Raw genomic sequence first — 21,119 nt, 5'->3', positions numbered from 1 at the left:
GATCTCTAATCAAACTGCTGGGAAGCAGGTAAAAGACAGTCCCCACAACCTTCACATTTTCTTCTGCTTGCCCCTGGCTTTCCAGAAAAAGGAGGAGGAATCCAGCCATCCGGGTTTTACTTCCATTGAATGAAGTAAAACCCCGGTGGCTCAATCTGGCCTTTTTGCTGGAGCTATAATCAGGTCCTCCAGAGCCGTATTCCAGTCGGGTTTTCAGGATTTCCCCAATGAATCTGCATGAGATCTATTTGCATGCACTGCTTTCAATGCATATTATTGGGGAAATCCTGAAAACCCGACTGGAATACGGCTCTCGAGGACCGGAGTTCCCTGCCCCTGATCTATATGATAACCCGAATGATCCATACAATATGTGTTTAACACAGACTGGATGGCATCCCCACCCCACCCCCTATCCGTTGAACAGTAAGTCTCCTGTCCTGCTCCCTCCCTGAAATGGCCCTTGTCAAGAAGGAGATCCTCCTCTTTCCGCCCCCCCCCCCCGGGCAATTCTGACCAATGGGCACTGAAAAAGACTGCGTATCTTCCAGCAGGCTCTGCCCCCTCCTTTGTGACGTCAGCAGCCTGTGCCTAGCAGGAGGGGATTGTTCTCTTTCATCATTGAACTTGCCGATTGTCCTGAAAATTCCAGCCCTTCTCCCCATTATTGCAAGTGACAAAACTCTCTGTTCCTCCCCTTACACCCAGAGAAAGTGCCCCCCCCCCCCCCAAGTTCATGTCTGATCCTGAAGCAGAGAGGAAAATGCCTGCAGGAGCTTCAGCCCAGGTAGGAGATGGTTCTCTTAATTAGCTGTCCTCTCTCTGTACACACTGCTGAAACTGGAGCACAGGAAGATCAGGATCCTGGGCAGACCTGAGGCTAAGGAAAGGCACTTTGGGACTCTCCTGAGGGGAAAGAGATTTGGAGCTTCAAATTTGCAACTGGTTTCTTATTGCTGTAATCCTGCTCTGAAACTGGAAATTATATACAGGCAGAAATCAATTCCTCTCTCCTGCTGAAGGAGGACTCCTGAAATATAATTCTACCCTAGGACTGTGTGTTAATGTGATTGTGAATTATGTATTCCCAGAAAGCTTTCCTGAGTTGCCAGCACTGGTAGGTCTCCTGAAGAGGCAGGAAATGCTAAGTACATGTCTGATTTGTGTTTCAAATACAGGTGACGTTCGAGGACATCACCGTCTCTTTCTCCCAGGAGGAGTGGAGATATTTAGACGAAGGGCAGAAGGAGCTTTACAGGGAGGTGATGAAGGAGAATTATCAGATCCTGATTTCACTGGGTAAGGGATCGTTTTACATTTTTCTGAGAAATATTGGGATATTATGATATAAGACCATTGTAGGTATGACAGTGATTGCCTTGTGGTGGGATTTGGTGAGAAAATGAGTGAATGCTGCCGTGATCCACTTTATATCCTCTCTGCAGTGCACATGTTGGGGGTCAGCGGGTGACGGTGAGAATGAGATTCAGCTGATTTTGAGATCAAGAGCGACCTGGGAGGAAGGACTGAGTGCATAATGATTGGGTAGCTTGAGTACAGTGCCGAAATCAGCCTTTTCTGCACCCACGGCAGATGTTCAGAATTACACCCTCCTCGCTCGACTTGTCACTTTCCAGTGGTTATTCCAACACAGCAGTCTCTTTTAGAGAGTTGCGCGGGGACAGAAATCCCACCCATCCCCGCCAGGATCTTCTCCATCCCCACCCGTCCCCGTCAGGATCCTCTCCATCCCCACCCATCCCAATAAGGAATTACCTCCATCTCCGCCCGTCCCCATAAAAAGCAGCAATTACTTCTGACAGGATCATCAATTCCACAGTTTCTTTTGTGTTTGCGCTGCTGTTTTCCTTGTGGAAACTCTTTGGTGGAACCCTTTTTTTTGTTTTCTGTTCAGGTAATTAACTTATAAATCCCCTCTTTTACTAAGGCTGACGTGTCCATTATATTATATGGACGAACCCTGCTTCCAAAGCCTTCCATCCCCGTGGGAGTCCCGTGGGCCAGAGGGGGGTCCCCATGGGATTCCCGCAATCCCTGTTCCCGTGCAGACCTCTAGTCTCTTTGTCGGTGCCAGAGGTATAACTGTCTCTCTACTGGTAATGCCTACAGCATAAACACCTTCTTCTTTCTCCCCTCTTGCCAATCATCCCCCTTCCTCTCACCTTCTGTTCCTTCCACTGCATCTCCCTTTAACTCCCACACTTGTGCCCCCTTCTGTCCTTCATTAATGCTTCTTGCCCTTCATGCCCCTTTTTTCTTTTTTTTTCTTCTCCTCCAGCAGCATTCTTTCTCTCTCTCACCCTCTCCCATCCAGCCTTTATTAACAGCAGCAGGACAACGCCTCTTATTTCAGAGGGCCGGCATGGTGGATCATAAATGTATTATGCAATATTGGGTGCAGAAAGACACCCCCTTCCCCCCCCCAGTTTTTGGCATTGGAGGAACCAATTCTTAGGGTACTTTTGTTTGAGGTTTAGGAGGTTTGTAGGTCTCCTAAGCGTGCCCGCCTCTTTTTGCAGATTTGGGACCCCTATCTTTAATCTCTTTCACCTAGAGCTCGCAGTTTGATTCTTATTGATTTACGTTGAGTCCATATGCTACCTTTGATGGTTTCCATAACCGGGATGTCTGAGTCACCTTTCATCCTGGATGGGGGGGGGGGGTTCTGCTCTATTTATAATATTTGAAGGAATGATGTTGTTTCTATGGATTGAAGGAGTGGAGCTTTCAGAGTTGTGGCTGTACTTAGAAATGAACGTTTTTCTGTATTGTATACCTTGATTTATATTGTGTAAGTGGATTTGTAACCCGTTCTGGGCTCTTTTGAGAGAACAGGCAAAAAAAACCTGATAAATAAATAATAAACATAAGCGTTGTCAGACTGAAGAGCGATCAAGCCTAGTGTCCTGTTCTAACAGTGCCTAATCCAGGTCACAAGAACCTGACAAGATCCCCAAAAGAGTAAAATAGAATTTATGTTGCTTCCTAGAAATATTGTCAATCTATCGCAACTCTTCTTAAATATATCATCTTCTAATTTAATAGTAAAGTGCTCAGACCACATAACCTTTATGTTTAAATGATTTTTATTATTCCAGCAGTAAGAAGCAAATACAAACAGTAGTACCATTCAGGAAATAACATTTTCAACAATATAATCAGTTCCCTTCCCCTCCCCAAGAATCCCTGGCCAGTCCAACAGCTGAGAGTGGGAGTAAAATCTTAAAGATTCAAAAGTCTACTGCGAGCACGCGGTGTGAGGTCCTGCCAGAAGTGCTCCCACACCTGACAAAATTTGCGACCCCGGGCCAAGAGTCAAGTCTCCCACCATGCGTCTCTCCAGTGTTGCGTGCACTATCATGAGGGATCTCCATTGTGCATATGACGGGGGATCACGGGAGAGCCAGTTGGTGAGGATGGCTTTTTTTCCCATCAAAAGGGCTCTGGAGATAAATGCTGACATTCCCCTGGGTTTGGGCGAGGCTATATTATAAAATCCAAATAACGCCCTCGGTTGCGGAAGCCATCGCCTTCCCCAAAGCGATGTAGTATATAGGCCAAGATGTCTCCAAAACTACTGGATTGCGGGGCAGGCCCAAAACATGTGACTCAAAGATGCGTAAGCCTGATTGCATTTCGGGCAAGAATGCGACGCAGTAATCCCCATCCGGACTGCACGTTCCGGTGGAATGTAAAGTCTAAGAACAATTTTCAATTGCATTTCCCAGTGAGTAATATTGGGTGACACCTTCTGAATGTTCTTCAGGACCCATTGTAACTGTTGAGCAGTCAACTGGCAATGCAAGTCCTCAGCCCACGCTGTCGCTAATATATCCAGATTCGTACTTGGTTGGCAATCCCGGATCCCCACAATATGAAATCGTAGCGGAATCCTCTGTTGGGCTGAAAGGCTGAAGAGTTCCGAAAGCGCCTCCCTGCAGACTTCAGTAAGGGCAGCCACTGGGAGGGACTGAACATAGTGACGGATCTGGTAATAGGCAAAGAGATCATTAGCCTGTAGGTCAAAAGTCCGTTGCAGCTCGGCAAATGTGACCAGGCTCCCCTCCTCCGAAAACAGGTGAAAAAGATATTGTAGACCTTGTGCTTGCCACCACATAACCTTTAATTAGATGATAACACCTAACTGTGGTTATTATAGGGACCATCATTGCCTTTACTGTCCCTAAACCAACCCTAAACACACAAAATAATTGTAAAATAACTGAGGAGCCCCTTTATCGTTGTTCCATTCTGAGCATTAGTTGCCGATATAAGTGACCCCCCCTCCTGATGAAGAGCCGAAACTCAATTTGGGGGGCCATAGATTTTAATTTGGTGAATTAAGTTTGTACACTGGCACTGCTGCACATTTTTGAGCACTGGCACAGGCACTTTTGGAAACTGTGGTTACCGAATTCCCAACCCGACAGAGATTTCAAATAAGTTATTTTACAACTATTTCGTGTGTTTAGGGTTGGTTTAGGGACAGTAAAGGCAATGATGGTCCCTATAATAACCACAGTTAGGAGTTATCATCTAATTAAAGGTTATGTGGTCTGAGCACTTTACTATTAAATTAGAAGATGATATATTTAAGAAGAGCTGTGATAGATTGACAATATTGCTGATTCTTTCATCACAGATTTGTAATGTAATGTAATTTATTTCTTATATACCGCTACATCCGTTAGGTTCTAAGCGGTTTACAGAAAATATACATTAAGATTAGAAATAAGAAAGGTACTTGAAAAATTCCCTTACTGTCCCGAAGGCTCACAATCTAACTAAAGTACCTGGAGGGTCATAGAGAAGTGAAAAGTAGAGTTAGAGGAAAAATAAAAATAAAATAAACATTTTAACAAGACAGCATTGATCTAAATACTTTGGAAGGTAGAAGAGAGGAGAGAAAGGAATAGAAGCAGAAGGGGGAGCCGTTGAACAGTAGAATTCTGGAGAAATTTAAATGATAGAAATAGAACAAAACAAAGACAAAAGGCAAAACAATAGATAAGATTAAAGATAAATCATAAGCTGGAAAGAAAAATAAAATAAAACTTTGTCTTCAATCCACGGTTTCAGTGTCAGTGATGAAGTGGAGCAAGTAAGTTTAGGAGGAGCGATTGACGTTTCCAGAAAGGGCTTCTTCAGGGAAGAGACTTGGCAGACAGTCCCAGGATTCTACCATTCAATAGCTCCCTTTGTTTACGAAGCTTCCTAGAAATAAACAGTGGATTTTCCTAAGACCCTCTTAATAATGGCTTATGGACTTTTGTTTTAGGAAATGATCCAAGCCTTTTTTTTTTTTCAACCTGCTAAGCTAACTGCTTTCACCACATTCTCTGGCAATGAATTTCAAGTTTAATTACACATTGTGAATAAATATTTTCTCTGATTTGCTCATAGTAGCTTTTAATTCTATGTTTCCTAGTTCTAGTATTTTTAGAAAGAGTAAACAAGTGATTCATGTCTACCCGTTCCACTCCACTAAGTATTTTACAGGCTTTTGTCATATTTCCCCTGAGCTGTAGCCCCTTTCCTCAAAGGGGAAGTCATCCCATCCCCTTTATCATTTTTGACACCCTTCTCTGTACCTTTTTTTAATTCCACTATATCTTTTTTGAGATGTGGCGACCAGAATTGCGCACAGTATTCGAGGTGCAGCCGCACCATGGAGCGATAAAAGGCATGATAACATTCTCGTCTTTGTTTTCCATCCCTTTCCTGACAGTTCCTAACATTCTGTTTGCTTTGTTAGCTGCCGTGGCACACGGAGCAGAGGGTTTCAACGTATCAAGTTTAAGTTTCAAGTTTATTTATTCATTTGATGAATCGCCTATTAAAATTGCTAGGCGATGTACAGAGTCCATGTAGAGAATAATACAAAGAAACTATCAATTAACACAAATAATAACATAAAAACAAACATGAAAGGGTAGGGAAGGATTAAAGTTTACAATCTTATATTTGGTAAAAAGGGTAGGCCAAGAGGTAGGGGGCTAAAATCCAAAGCACAGTTCGAAACATCCTAAAAGTATTAAAAATATCCAAAACTTTAAATAAGATGTTAAAGTTTTTTTAAAAGTTTTAAAAATTTTAAGTATTAAAAGCATCCCTAAATAAGTAAGATTTTAAAAGTTTTTTAAAAGTTACAATATCTTTTTCGGATCGAATATATTGAGGGAGGGCGTTCCACCATTGTGGTCCCATGACTGTAAACATGTCTGATCTCCTTGTACCTATGATTTTCAAAGAAGGTACTGAAAGCATATTTTGGTCGGAAGATCGAAGAGAGCGTTGGGAGTTATATGGGATTAGAGATCGTGAAATAAAAAGTGGTTCATTAGAAGCTAATGTTTTAAAGATAAGTAATAAGATTTTAAAGGTAATCCTGTGGCTGATTGGCAGCCAATGGGCGTCTTTTAGTAGTGGAGAGACGTGATCATACTTTTTAGCGTTATATATTAGTTTAATGGCCGTATTTTGTAATAATTGCAGTCTCCTTTTTTCTTTCAGAGTGATATTAAGTAGAAGAGCATTGCAGTAGTCGATTTTTGAGATTACTAAAGAGTGAATAAGTATCTTTATTGATGTTAAACTGAGAAATTTAGCGATTGAGCGTATTTGTCGTAGTTTAAAGAAACAGCTTTTAACAATAAGAGAGATATGTTCATGGTAAGTTAGTTTATCGTCAATAATTACGCCTAGTAATTTAATGGAGGGAACCAAGTTGAGTGAAATGTTATTAAGAATAAACGGTTTTGATAGGATTATATCTTTTTTCCATGTGAATAACATTGTTTTTGTCTTATTGATGTTTTAGGTGAAATCAGTTTTGTATTAAGCAACAAACCACAACAGGTACAAACAGCAGGCAAAGTCATATGTAAAAACAGGGCTCCCCTCCCCCAAGAGGACTGGACTCTTATGTCCTCTCAGGTTACAAAACGCCCCACCCCCCTAATCCCCCCCAAAAGCAGACCCCTCCCAACACCCCCCCAACACCCCCAAGCCCCCCCGCCCCCCAGCTCAGACAGGTGAAAGGGAATACAACTGCAGTCTATTCAAGATACGACTACGAACCCGGGGAGACAAACTGTCCAAATAAGGAATCCAAATATGCACAAAGTCTCTGCTCCGTCGACGGGAGGAAGAAGCCAGCGCGGCCTCCCATCCTAGAAGAGCATGTAATTTATTCCTCCAGTACCAGAAGGAGGGAGGGACATCCGCCAGCCAGAAATTCAATATACACTTTTCCCCCAAAATATAACATTTGCTCAAAAACAGTTTTTCCGCAAAGGTATACACAGAAAACAAAGAAAAATGAGCGAACAGCATATGGTATGCAGAGACAGGAACAGAAACCTGTAGGAGACCCTGAAGAAAGGAAGCCAGAGCCCCCCAAAAGCTCTGAATACTCTCACACTCCCAGAGACCATGAAAATAAGAGTTCACCTCCGCATGACAGGTGAGACAGTATTGGGTATCAACACATCCCATATGGTAGGCCCGGCTCTGGGAGGCATACGCTCTCAACAAGGTCCTGAAGTGGCACTCTCGAAGCTCCGCACTATACACCAAAGTAGGGATACTGTCTTATTGATGTTTAATGCTAGTTTACTTGTATTAAGCCAGTCTTGAATTTTTTCCAATTTGTAATTGATGGATGTGATATCAGTGTTATTTTCTGGGTCTAACGGATGAATGAGTTGTATGTCGTCTGCATAAGAAAATGGAACAAAACCGATGGATTGGCAAATACCTAGCAGTGGTGAAAGAAAAATATTAAACAATAGAGGGGACAAAATAGATCCTTGCGGGATTCCAAATGAGGAAGAATAAGATGTAGAGTCTTCATTATTAAACCTAACTGATGTAGTTCGGTTAAGTAGATACGAATTAAACCATGAGAGAACATTCTCACTTATTCCTAGTTCTTCAAGTCGAGAGAGGAGCAAGTTATGATCGATCTATAGTGTCGAAAGCTGCGGAAATATCTAAAAAAAAAAAGAATGACAGATTTGTGATGATCGAGAGAGTATTGAATATTAGATGAATATTAGGCCTATTAAGGAGTATTCTGTATTATGAAATTTTCTAAATCCTGTTTGGTTGGGGAGCAATGCGTTAGTGTTTTCTATAAAATCGGATAGCTGGTTGAAAATCATTGTTTCTGTCAATTTCGCTAAGAATGGTAAATTGGCTATTGGGCGGTAGTTGGATAGTTCGTTAATACTGTTTTTATGATTCTTTAGAATAGGAGTGATAATGGCGGTCTTCCATTGAGATGGAACTGTAGCAGTGAGTAAGCTTTTCTGAATAAGAGAATGAATGAAAGGCCCAAAAGTGTGAGAAGTGTTTTTTCAAATAAAAAGATGGAATGAGTTCAGAGCGGGAGCCTTTTAGATTGACTTGTTGGAAAAGGGATTCTATGTCTTGAATAGATGGAATTTTAAAGTTAGAACATCTTGCTGTTGGAATGGATTTTTGGTGATCGGGGCTGGTGGGTTTGGATGTTGTGTTATGAGTAAAGGAATTGCGAATATTATTGATCTTTTGTGTAAATGCATCGGCTAAGTCTTGGGCTTTTAATGTGGATTTTTGAGTGGGATTGTTTATTTTGTTTTTTGGGTCTATTGATTTTAGGATATTGTACAGTGTAGAAGAATTTTTTGCTTTTTCGATTTTATTAGAATAATATGTTTTTTTTGCCATGTTAATTTTTGTTTTATAACGTGAGACGTTGTCCTTATATGATTGAAGATTATCTGAAGTTTTATTGTGTCGCCATTTTCGTTCCAAAGAGCACAGTTGTTGTTTGATCAGGCGAAGTTCAGTCGTGTACCAAGGGTTTAAAGTTTTTCGTAAGGGAATGGTTTTTGATATTGGAGGAGATTTTTTTGTCAAGAAGGGATATCAAAGATGAATTCCATGCAGATAGTTGGTTTTCAATGGAGTTTGGAAAGGACGTTAAGTTTGTTGGGTCAAGAAATGAAGTTATGTCTATATTGTCCAAGTTAGTATAATCTCGGACAATAATCGTTTTGGTTTTAGGAAATGATTGTAATAGACTGAGTTTTGGTAGATCAAGAGAAAAGGATATGAAGTGGTGGTCGGACCAGGGAACTGGAGCAACTGACAGTTCAGAGAAATTTGAATGTTGAGATAGTGGGACGAAGATCATATCCAAAGTATGATTTGCTATGTGAGTTGGTGACCACTTTTATGAATAGGGACCACATTCGCTCTCCTCCAATCCCCAGGAATCACTCCCGTCTCCAGAGATTTGTTGAACAAGTCTTTAATAGGACTCGCCAGAACCTCTCTGAGCTCCCTTAGTATCCTGGGATGGATCCCGTCTGGTCCCATCGCTTTGTCCACCTTCAGTTTTTCAAGTTGCTCATAAACACCCTCCTCCGTGAAGGCGCAAAATCTACTCCATTTTCTCGTATAACTTTGCTAAACAATCTCGGTCCTTCTCCAGGATTTTCTTCTGTGAACACAGAACAGAAGTATTTGTTTAGCACATTCGCTTTCTCCTCATCACTTTCCACATACTGATATTTTTGGGTGAATATTGAGAGGTGATAAAATATTTAATAAGTCTTTGGCGTTGGAATTGTTAGGGTCGTCAAAATGGATATTAAAATCGCCTAAGATAAATGGAGTAGTTGTCGCAGAACAAAAGTCGAATATGATATCCTATTATTTTGTCCTACAGGGGGAGGAACGTAGAGTAAAAGAAAATTGATTTGATTATTTGAATTATATTTGAGGTGAAGATATTCAATTGTAGCATCCTTTGGGGAATAATCGTATATATTTAGAAGATCATGTTTAAAAATGACTGCTAGACCTCCACCTTTGCGATTATGGCAGTGGTTGAATAAATACTCGTAGTTAGTGGGACAACAGTATGATAAATATGCTTCTTCTCCTTCAGCCAGCCAGGTTTCTGTGATAAATAAAAAATGTAGATTGCTCTTAACTATGTCATCCTTTATTAAGTGATATTTATTTTTAATCGATCTAGCATTTATGAGCCCAATTCGTAAGCAATTGGTATTATGTGTTTCTGTGTTTTTGCGGGAGGGAGTAGAAATTGGAATTTTTAATAAGGAGGAGTGATGCGGAAAAATTGATTTAATAGTTGAAGGACGGTGGCCCCAAAAAGTTGGAATATTGTTCATGGGCATATTAGTTATCATTTTGGGTTGTGATGGGTAGATTAAATCAGAGGTTAGGATTCCTATAAAGTATAAGCCAATAAGTGTGAGACTTATGAACCAGATTATGTTACTAATAAAAGCCTTGTTATTAGAAGATGGTGGAGTGTAATTTAGGGCGCCCTCTGGATGCGCACGAAGGAGCGCACTAAGGAGCAGGATCTGCTCCTTTTTTGTGCTCCTTCGGCGCGCGCCTCTGCGGCGTGTGCCGCAGAAGGCCCGATTAAATGGGGCATCAGCTGACCTGGTGGAGGAGGTGTTCGGCGCGCCACCGCTGTGCGGCGGCAGAAGAGGCAGTAAAACTAAACAAAAAAGCAACAGTAAAACAGTTAAAATAAAGGTAAACTTAAGTAACTTAAAATAGCAGCTAAAATCTTTAAGCAAGTTTTTGAGTGCAGAAAAGGCTTGTGCAGTGGTGGCACGTGGATCCTTTTCCTGGGGCAGTGACTCGTAGTGTGGAACCTTGGGTCACGTAACTATAGTTTGGGTTCCTCTTATCTGCCATTTTGATGCCCAGACTCCCACCGAATAAAGAATGCCTGGAAGCTGAACTAAAGCCATTTAATAATTGTACCATTACATTTCATTTCTAGACCACAAAATCTCACGGATCGATGCGGTTCACAAAGAGTAAGAAACCAGACAACCCAGCGACCTACAGAGTAATCATAAAGCCCTTTTTATTTTCTAACAATCGTACAAATAGAGACGACTTTAATAACTTTCTGAAGTGTGTGTATGAGCAAGACCATGTGAACAAAGTACGCAACACCTTATCCCAACTAGCTGCTTGATAGGCAAACAGGCGCTGGAAAAACTTGTGCGTACAACCTCGAACGGGAGGAAAACCAAATAGAGATGTAGTACGTAAGGGACGATTCACTTTGAACAAGGTGAATAATTCCAATAAGTACTCAGGTGCCTGCCCATATAAGACTTTGTAACAAAGGGTCCCAAATTCAACAATACACAGGCCTCGAATGGCAGCCAATAGAGTTCTCTATAGTACTACTATTACTATGAATTATTTCTGTAGCACTACCAGACGTTCGCAACGCTGCACAAAGTCACAAAGAAGAAGAAAACAGTCCCTGCTCAAAAGAGCTTACAATCTAAACAGCCAAGACAGACAAACAGGATGTCATGGGTATAGTTTGAGATAGATGACAGGAGCCTATTTGTAGGAATAGGTCTCACAACCTGTAAAAGTTTCCCATAGGCTCCTGTCATCTATCTCAAGTTAAGGGGAACAGTTAATCAGTGGGCAGAAGAGTAGGGTTAAGGATTGAAGGCCGTATCAAAAAGGTGGGTTTTCAGTCTGCTTTTAAACAAGGGAAAGGGCTTGGTGGACTCACTTGGGTAATTTATTCCAGGCACAGGGAGCAGCTAGATGAAAGGAACGAAGTCTGGAATTGGCAGTGGAGGAGAAGGGTATAGTTAAGAGCGGCTTATCTGAGGAACGGAGTTCTCTGGGAGGTGTATAAGGAGGGAGAAGCGAGGAGCGATATTGAGGGGCAGCAGAATGAACACACTTTGAAGGTCATGATCTGATTTCTTCAAATTGAATTTTTTGACCAATGCTGAAGTGAATGCCTTCATGGGCAGATTTCTATCTAAGTACACGCCCAAAATTTTAATTTCCGATTCAGTAGGGTAAGTAATTCCACCAAGTGTCAAATCTCTGTCGACCGTTCGTTTTGAAGGAGAAGGAAAAAAAGGTGCGCTAACGAATGTAACTTGCGTTAAATGCCCTCTAGTCCACGGGAATAGAACGTCCTCTTCTCCAACTGCTCAATTGCTAATTTTACCTCATTTCTTCCCCTCTGAACCTTCACAGCTCATCACCCTCCCCCCCCCAGGCACGACCAATCCTAATACTTTCAGGTATCTTCAGGCTATTGACCCATGCACTCTCTCCACCTCCGTCTCCCCCTCCTCCCAATGAGGCCTTCTCTTCCTATAATACTATTCTTTCCTCTGCTACTGATGCCTTTGCTCCTCCCATTTTACGTTCCGTAAGGTGCGACAAACCCCAGCTCTGGTTGACATTTCTACGCAGTCCAAAAAACAGAGGAGAAATTGATGCAAAGTTCAAATGATTAGTGCCCCAAGACCTCAAACACCCAAGACACTACTTAATTATTTTTTGTGTCCTTACAGGGCTAATGTATTCACCACTGGTCTTGTATAAGTGTTATCATGGCTCTTAGGCATTGGTGGAATGAGGCTTTATGACATCACAATCTCAGCTCTAGAATGTTGCTACTCTTTTGGTTACTGACAGGTACTTGGGACCTGGGTTGGCCACTGATGGAAACTTGATGGACCTTCGGTCTGTTCCAGTATGGCAATTCTTATGTTATATTCTAAATGGATTGAATTTCAGTTTTGGTTTCAGATTCAGCACCGGGTTGAGGTTCTGACTGTACATTTTTGATGGACAACTGAAACTGGACTCCCACTCCCTTCTGCTGCAAGTCAGCCTCCCCCACCCCCCAGTCCACCTATCACTCCATACTCCTCTTCCCCCCCCCAAGCCACCCACCACTCCGCCCTCCTTGGGCCTGCCATGTAAAGGCCGTAACGGTCTAGTGATTTCATCTTTAAGGCAGAAGCACCCTCAGTCACTCTTGCCCTAGATTGCTGCGCTGAAAAAAATGGCAGCCATGACGTCTCGCAACAGCCTCCTGAGACGGCCGCAGGAGGTCACAGCTGCTATTTTGGAATTGGGACTGGCCTGAGTAGGAGCACGCTGATGCTCGGGCCATTCCCAATTCCCACATTGTGGCTGTGACCTCCCATGAGGCTGCTGCGGGAAGTCACAGCCGCCATTTTTTCAGTACAGCCAATGGGAGCAGGATTTGCTAAGGACACTAATAGACCACCAGGGCCTTTTACAAGGTAGTCCCGGGATGAAGCTATGGTTGGGGAGGAAGAGGAGGGCAGTCAGCCCGGGAAGGGGGTTGGGAGACTGGCTTGCGATGGTGGGGGGTCGAGGCCAGGCTAGTTTTAGTTATGGTTCTGGCGGAAACTGAGTAGCGGATTTCTGCTGCAGATTTGGTTTTAGCCAGAACCAAAACCATCTTGAAATGAGCTGATGTTTTGTGGAAACTAGATATAAAGAAGGGTAAAAAGGGGTTTTGTGATGTGTCTAAGATTTTATAGGGCTCTGAAATTGTCCCTCTTAACCAAGGGTTTCAATATTTTGTATTCAATGAAGTTGGTGAAATTCTTTTGTGCTGTAAATTTTTTTTTTTTGTAAAGTCTTGAATTTAAGAGAATCGGTCCCAAAGTGATTTTGAGAAACCTGATGCAGTTTTCTTACCCCCAGGAACTAGCTCTACGACTTTCACCCCTGAACTTATATCTCGCATTGAAGAAGGAAAAGAGCTGTACATCAGGGATGAGCTCGGATCCAAGGACAGAGAAAGCAGCTGCTCAGGTGAATGCAGTAACAAGGATTGGGATAAAGGCAGAGATGATGAGGGGAGGTATAACCTTAATAGCCAAATGTGGCTCATCTTTATCTGACTAAGATGTTTCCAATAGAACAATCTCTTTTTGTTCTGCCTCCGGTTCTCATCCAAAAATTTCTTTATATGATCCTCAGAAACACTACCACAGACTCCATTACTTCATTGTCCCAGGCTTTAAGTGTTGTTTCCTCACCGGATCATATATTATTATCAAAAGTGTTTAAATATATAAATATGTAACTTAGCGTTTACTCTTAGAAACATAGAAACATAGAAAAATGACGGCAGAAAAGGGCCACAGCCCATCAAGTCTGCCCACTCTACTGACCCACCCCATTAAGTCTGAGTGCTGATGACTTAGTTCCTTAGCTCGACCCTCGTAGGGATCCCACGTGGATATCCCATCTATTCTTAAAGTCGAGCACGCTGGCGGCCTTGATCACCTGCCTCGGAAGTTTGTTCCAATGATCCACCACCCTTTCCGTGAAGAAGTACTTCCTGGTGTCACCACTAAATTTCCCTCCTCTGAGTTTAAGCGGGTGCCCCCTTGTGACCGAGGGTCCCATGGGAAAGAATATGTCGTTTTCCATCTCGACACGACCTGTGACGTATTTAAATGTCTCAATCATGTCACCCCTTTCCCTGCGCTCTTCTAGAGTATAGAGCTGCAATTTGCCCAGTCTTTCTTCGTATGAGAGACCCTTGAGTCCGGAAGCCATTCTAGTGGCCATCCGCTGGACCGACTCGGCTCGAAGCACATCTTTACGGTAATGCGGCCTCCAGAATTGCACACAGTATTCCAGATGAGGTCTCACCATGGATCTGTAAAGTGGCATGATGACTTCAGGTTTGCGGCTGACGAAAGTTACTTATCTTATATGTGGTCTTCCTTTCAGGGATAACTTTGCCAACATGTTTCACTGGAAAGTTTTAGCAAGGCCCTTCATCCCTTAAGTAAGTTTAGCGCTACTCCATCTGATAAAACTTTTCCTCTTGATACTAATTACTGGGGTTGATATATATAATCATTTGTTCTTTATGCATCTCCTATTTTATAGAACATAGTAAATGATGGCAGATAAGACCTTATAGAACTGAGTTCTCGCGGGAAGTGGTGCGGGTCCAGGCAGACAGCCTGGTGCGCCGCTATGCCGCCAGAGAACAGAAGAGGAGGCAGCCGCATCTGCTGTTCTCTGCGGAAGCGTCGGGGACCAGGCAGCCAGCAACCCTTATGCGCCGCTCTCAGCAAGTGAGGCCCCAGAAGTTTTTTTTAAAAAAAGGTACACACTGGGGGTGGGAGGAGGAAGATGGCCAGCAAGAAAGGGAGGGTGGCAACATTAAAATAAGTTAACGGGGGGGGGGGGAACGCACCCTTATTTCCACCCACTTTTGAGGGGGAAATAAAGTGCGTCTAATGGAGCAAAAAATACGGTAGACTCTGAGTGAAAAAATTTTCCTCCTATTGGTTTTAAAAGTATTTCCCTGTAACTTCATGGAGTGTCCCCTAGTCTCCAGAATTGTATAAGGTATTCCAAATGTGTTTAGGATGATTCATCACGGTCGATTCATTGCGGTTGTTTCTTCGCTGAATCAGCCATGATGAATCATCCTAACCTTTTGTCGTCCCCCCAAGTAGGAGCGCCCCCACACCCTCTCATAATAAGAATGCCCCCCCCCATATCCCATCACTCCCCCAAGGTAGCCACTATGCCACACTCGCCAAAATCATGTGGTAGCCGCTGTCTCCGTACCTGACTTGAAAATACTGCATTCTATAGAGCAGTGTTTTTCAACCTTTTTTGGGCAAAGGCACACTTGTTTCATGAAAAAAATCACGAGGCACACCACCATTAGAAAATGTTAAAAAATTTAACTCTGTGCCTATATTGACTATATATAAAGTAATTCACTTGAGTGCCACCGCCGCCATCGGGAACAGGCCGGCGCCAAGTTCTCCCTGCTTCTCTTCCCCGCGGGGCCGACCAACTCTCGCCACCCGTCGTCAATTCTAACGTCGGAGAGGACGTTCTAGGCCAGCCAGGCAGCGATTGGCTGGCCCAGAACGTCCTCTCCGACGTCAGAATTGACGCGCGTGGCGAGAGTTGGCCAGCCCCACAGGGAAAAGCAGGGAGAACTTGGCGCCGGCCTGTTCCCGATGGCGGCGGTGGCACTCAAGTGGCTAAAGAGCCGCAGTTTGCCGGCCTAGGGACAACACTGGAGGGTGGCCAGCTGTGCACCCCCTTGGGCAGGCAGGAACAGAAGACAAGCCTCGCGGCTCGAGATGTATTGAACTCCGCGGGTCCCCCGTCCAGCTCTCTCCTGTCCACGTGGGGCGGACCGCCCCTCTCCCTAGACTGTGGCCTAGGACCCTGGGGGAGCCCGGGCCCCCTGTCAGCTCCGGGCCCCTGAATGCAGGACTGGTGGTACTGCCCTGATGGCGGCCCTCTGTAGGATAACTGCTGTGTGGGCTGCCCCTTTATAGCTAAATGAAAACTCTACCTATAAGGCGCACACTAATAATTCTGGAGAGATAATGGGAAGGAAAGATCACATATGATCCAGTGAAAGGGACTTATCTGGGTAGGCCTTTATATTCTAGCCCAGGGGTGGGAAACTCCGGTCCTCGAGGGCCAGAATCCAATTGGGTTTTCAGGATTTCCCCAATGAATATGAATTGATAGCAGTGCATGCAAATAGATGTCATGCATATTCATTGGGGAAATCCTGAAAACCTGATTGGATTCCAGCCCTCGAGGACTGGAGTTGCCCATGTCTGTTCTAGCCTATAAAAACTCTTTAATTATTTTCAGACACATTAAACAGGTTTTCTGCAAACATTTCAGTTATAGGTCTCCGTACTCCATTCACAAGCTGTTTTCCCTTCTGTAAGTTAGGGTGGAGCAAAAATGAGCCAACAGTAGCCATGTTTCAATAGGAGTATGACCAGAGGTCATTACTTAATATAAGAACATAACAATTGCCGCTGCTGGGTCAGACCAGTGGTCCATCGTGCCCACCAGTCCGCTCACGCGGCGGCCCTCTGGTCAAAGACCAGCACCCTAACTGAGACTAGTCCTACCAGCATAAGTCCTTGTTCATTATGAACTTGTCTAACTTTGTCTTGAATCCCTGGAGGGTGTTTTCCCCCATAACAGCCTCCAGAAGAGCGTTCCAGTTTTCTGCCACTCTTGGTGAAGAAGAACTTCCTTATGTTTGCACAGCATCTATCCCCTTTCAACTTTAGAGAGTGCCTTCTCGTTCTCTCTACCTTGGAGAGGGTGTCCTTATCTACTAAGTCTGTCCTGAGAGAGGATAAAGCATGGAAGCTCTGGATACATCCCTGTAAGTCCTGACATTAGCAAGCCAGGTGAAGGGGGATGGGAGAAAGACAAAGATCACTTTTCTCTTTACAGAAAAACTGCCCTCACCCCCCTGCAACTGACATCTACCTTATCTATCTCTGCAGATGATAGAAACAGTAGATTAACTATGGAAAGATATTTCACCATTAACTGAAGAGCATGCAAAGATGGAGAAATACGCTGTTTTATGAGTTCAATTAGCTACTGTAGAAGTAAAACTAGAGAAAAAGCAACAGGTCCTGAGGCTGTGGGCTAGCTGTGGTTTTACACCAAGGCCCACCCAGCCAGATACCATAAAGAGATAAACAGACCATGGTCAGAAGACAGAATTCTCAGAAGAAAGAATTCATAAGAAAAATCATCTAATAGAAAGTATCGGAGATGTTTAAAGTTGGGAGGGGGGCTTGTGCTCGGAAATACTAATATGGTGGGGAAACAGGCATTTCGGGGAAAAAGGTAGGTTTTACGGAAAACAGAGTGGACATATAACATGACGTAGGTGAGAATAGCCAATAAATGAATGTAGTTAGGCAGTAATGCATAAGTAAATAACCAATAAGGATGTATCATGTGATGTAAACCAACGTGGTGTTGGCCACTAAGAAATGTATAAAAACCAGGCCTTTAGAAGGGAGAGGTCAGAACAGACATCAGAGGACCTCTAGGCCTAGAGATCACCTTCTGTTACGCTATATGCTAAATGATTTATTCCTGTAAGCTGTTATCGATTGGCTAAATAAATATATACTTATTGAAACCAGTATATAGCGTTCGAGGTCTCATTACCGAGGTAGGCCTGGACAGCTGCCTACATCAGTCCCCTTCGTACCTTGAATGTTTCAATCATGTCCCCTCTCAATCCCTATGGGAGAAACTCCCTGATATGTACAGAATATATGTAACATATTCTTATTCAGGCCATTCTTTGAAGCTTTATGTCTACACACTGCCATTTCTAAGAGACATCTCATCATCTCACAGACTTGCAGTGTGTGGAGACAAACATTTCAAGAAATTATTTGCAAACCTCCCCCCTATGAAATTGTAAGCTATGCATAGAAAATCCTAGTGCACCATACATAACCTCTCTCTTGTTATGAACTACCCCTGTCTTCTAACAAATGATTAATACCTTCTCTTTATATCCAGCAGATCAGCAGATCACACAAGAAAATGATAGAGAAAAGAATCAAGGAGAACATCGTATAAAAATGGAACAAATTGAAAGACAATCGGAAAATGTTGGTGAGAATACGTCCCAGGGAATTAAGAGGAGAAACACAAGGATTCGTCAGCAGGAATCACAGGAGCAGAGAGAACCTGCAGGAAACTCATGGGATGGCGTCAATAATTGTGAGAGATGTGACGGGGAGCTCAGTAACATCCCTGAGCACCAGAAACACCAAGCAGAGAGACACTTCCAAAATAATAATAGTGAGCGAGTGACTTGTAAACTCAACAAGGGAGAGGAGAAAGGAAAAAAAATCCAAAAAGATTTTACATGTACTACATTTAATAAGAGCATCAATATTACTTGTATTAAGTATAATAAGAGATTCACCTTGTTTTCAGAGCTCAGAATGCCCAAAAAGAGTCACACAAATGAGAATCAATTCACGTGTATGGAGTGTAATAAAAACTTCACTCGGCTTTCAAATCTAAAAATTCACCAAATGATCCACATGGGAGATAAACCATTTGCATGTAGTAATTGTGATAAAAGCTTCACTCAGCTTTCAAACCTTAAAATTCACCAGATGACACACACTGGAGAGAAACCGTTTATATGTACTGAATGTAATAAAAGCTTCACTCGGCTTTCACATCTGAAACTTCACCAAATGACTCACACAGGAGACAAACCGTATACATGTTCTGAGTGTAATAAAAGCTTTACTCAGTTCTCAACGTTAAAAAATCACCAAATGATCCACACCGGCCATAAACCCTTTACATGTAATCAGTGTAGTAAAAGCTTTGCTTGGCTTTCTAATCTAAAAATTCACCTAAGGACCCACAAAGGAGAGAAACCATTTACATGTACTGAATGTAATAAAAGCTTCATTAGTCTATCGGTGCTGAAAAGGCACCAGAGAATACATACAAAAGAGAAACCTTTTGTATGTCTAGATTGTGACAGAAGCTTCACTCAACTTTCAACACTGAAAAATCACCAAATGATCCACACGGGAATAAAACCATTTGCATGTACCGAGTGTGATAAAAGCTTTGTTAGGCTTTCAAAACTAAAAATTCACCAGATGATTCACACAGGAGACAAACCCTTTACATGTAAAGAGTGTGGCAGGAGCTTCACTCGGCTTTCAACGCTAAAAAATCACCAAATGATCCACACAGGACACAAATCATTTATGTGCAATGAATGTAATAAACGTTTCACTCAGCTTTCAACTCTAATAAATCACCAAAAGACCCACATGGGAAGCAAACCATTTACATGTAATGAGTGTAATAAAAGCTTTACTCGGCTTTCAACTCTAAAAGCTCACCAAATGATGCACACTGGACTTAGACCATTTACATGTAGTGAGTGTAATAAGGGCTTCACTCAGGTTTCAACTCTCAAAAATCACCAAAAGATCCACAAGGGAGACAAAAGGGGTCAAAAAGGAATGCAGGATAAATTTCAGGCTGCTGATAATGGATTGCTCTGCACCTCGGAAGGGGAGCAAATACAGTTTTCTCCTTAAGTCCAGCTTGGTTTAGTCTTACTCCTAAAGATGATCCAGGGCTTATGTCACACATACTGTCTTCTGATGACCTAAAGCTCTATAGTTCCAGTGATGAATGATTCTGCGTGGTGAAAATCTTCTCAGATGACCTCCAAGATGGTTTTTGGTCTGGACAAAGGTGCTAAAGCAACATTTTCTTAAAGCAAAGAGTAGTACAAAACTGAAAGCATTCCTTTGACTGATGACTTTGAGATAAAGCAACTTGAAATAAGAAAGTGTATATAAATATTTAGGAATAGAGAAAGAAGCAAAAATCAAACATAAATCACTGAGAGAAAAGATTAGTAAGAAATATTATAGAAGCCTATTTAGCAATTTCCCAAAAGAACATGCAGCGTTTACAATTGATGCAAAATGCAGCGGTCAAACTGATCTTTGGGCTGAGGAAGTTTGACCACGTGACACCCTACCACCGGCAGCTGCATTGGCTGCCAATGGAGGCGCGCGTAAAGTTTAAATTTGCCTGCTTCTGCTTCAAAGCACTACACGGACTTGCCCCTAAATATATAACTGACCTTTTCGTCTTCTCAGCCAACAGACACAAGAGAAGCTCACATTCCAACTTCGTTTCCCCCCCCAGTGAGAAGTTGTAAACTGAAAAAACACCATGAACATCTTCTCTCGCACCAAGCAGCATCATGGGGTAAAGACCTAGAACAACTGCTTTTGCCCACTACTTATGAGGAATTTAGGAAACGTCTGAAAACACACCTGTTCCTAAAGTATCTAGACAACTGATCCTCTTTTCTCTCTCCCCTCTATAGCGATTAACTTGTTCTATTGATCACTCTCTCCTCAAAAATGGATTTCCTGTCCTATTAACCCTCTTTCTTCCTCCCCTCTTAAAGTCAATCAATTTGTACCTTTGCTTAATCTTTGTAAACCGCATAGAACTTCACGGTATTGCGGTATATAAGCTGTTATTATTATTATAATGAAGTGGGCATTATCACAGAATAAAATGCAAGCCATTAATCAGCTGCCAGTGTCTGCACTTTCCTACAGCAGTTGCTTTGTGGACCGGTCTTTTAAATATCTTTTAAAAACTGGATGTATGAACGAGAAAACTCCTCTTCCTCCACAAGATCAATTATAAAATCACTGTATGCCGACTGTGCTTCCCCGAGCCAAAAGAGGAATGTGTCTCATAGCAAAAGGTGTTGAAATATGAAAACTAATATCTGGAATCCTTTCACCTTCTTTAAACTTGGACACGGATTCTGACAACTGGAAGGAATGAATGAGAATCCACTGGTACTAAAAGGGTGGATGCAACAGAATTTG

At 42.6% G+C, this 21,119-nt stretch overlaps 1 protein-coding gene across 3 annotated transcripts; it reads left to right on the top strand.

The window, feature by feature from the left end:
- The first annotated feature begins 587 nt into the window (after nt 1-587).
- On the top strand, nt 588-20,254 carry LOC117354531 (gastrula zinc finger protein XlCGF26.1-like). Of its 3 annotated transcripts, none has more exons than XM_033932233.1 (4): nt 588-787; nt 1,179-1,299; nt 13,576-13,686; nt 18,235-20,254. In XM_033932233.1, exons 1-4 carry the CDS (start codon nt 737-739, stop codon nt 19,791-19,793), a joined length of 1,842 nt encoding a protein of 613 aa, XP_033788124.1. In that variant the 5' UTR covers nt 588-736; the 3' UTR covers nt 19,794-20,254. The 3 variants fall into 3 exon arrangements, with proteins under 3 accessions (XP_033788124.1, XP_033788123.1, XP_033788125.1); XM_033932232.1 differs by having other exon boundaries at nt 18,232-20,254; XM_033932234.1 differs by lacking the exon at nt 588-787 and adding an exon at nt 14,617-14,674 and having other exon boundaries at nt 1,274-1,299; nt 18,232-20,254.
- Nucleotides 20,255-21,119: the final 865 nt, after the last annotated feature.

Source organism: Geotrypetes seraphini, chromosome 2 (assembly GCF_902459505.1).
Source record: "Geotrypetes seraphini chromosome 2, aGeoSer1.1, whole genome shotgun sequence".
Classification (NCBI taxonomy): Eukaryota; Metazoa; Chordata; class Amphibia; order Gymnophiona; family Dermophiidae; genus Geotrypetes; species Geotrypetes seraphini.
The sequence above is the reverse complement of the archived record's forward strand: the minus strand, read 5'-3'. Positions and strand labels throughout refer to the sequence as shown.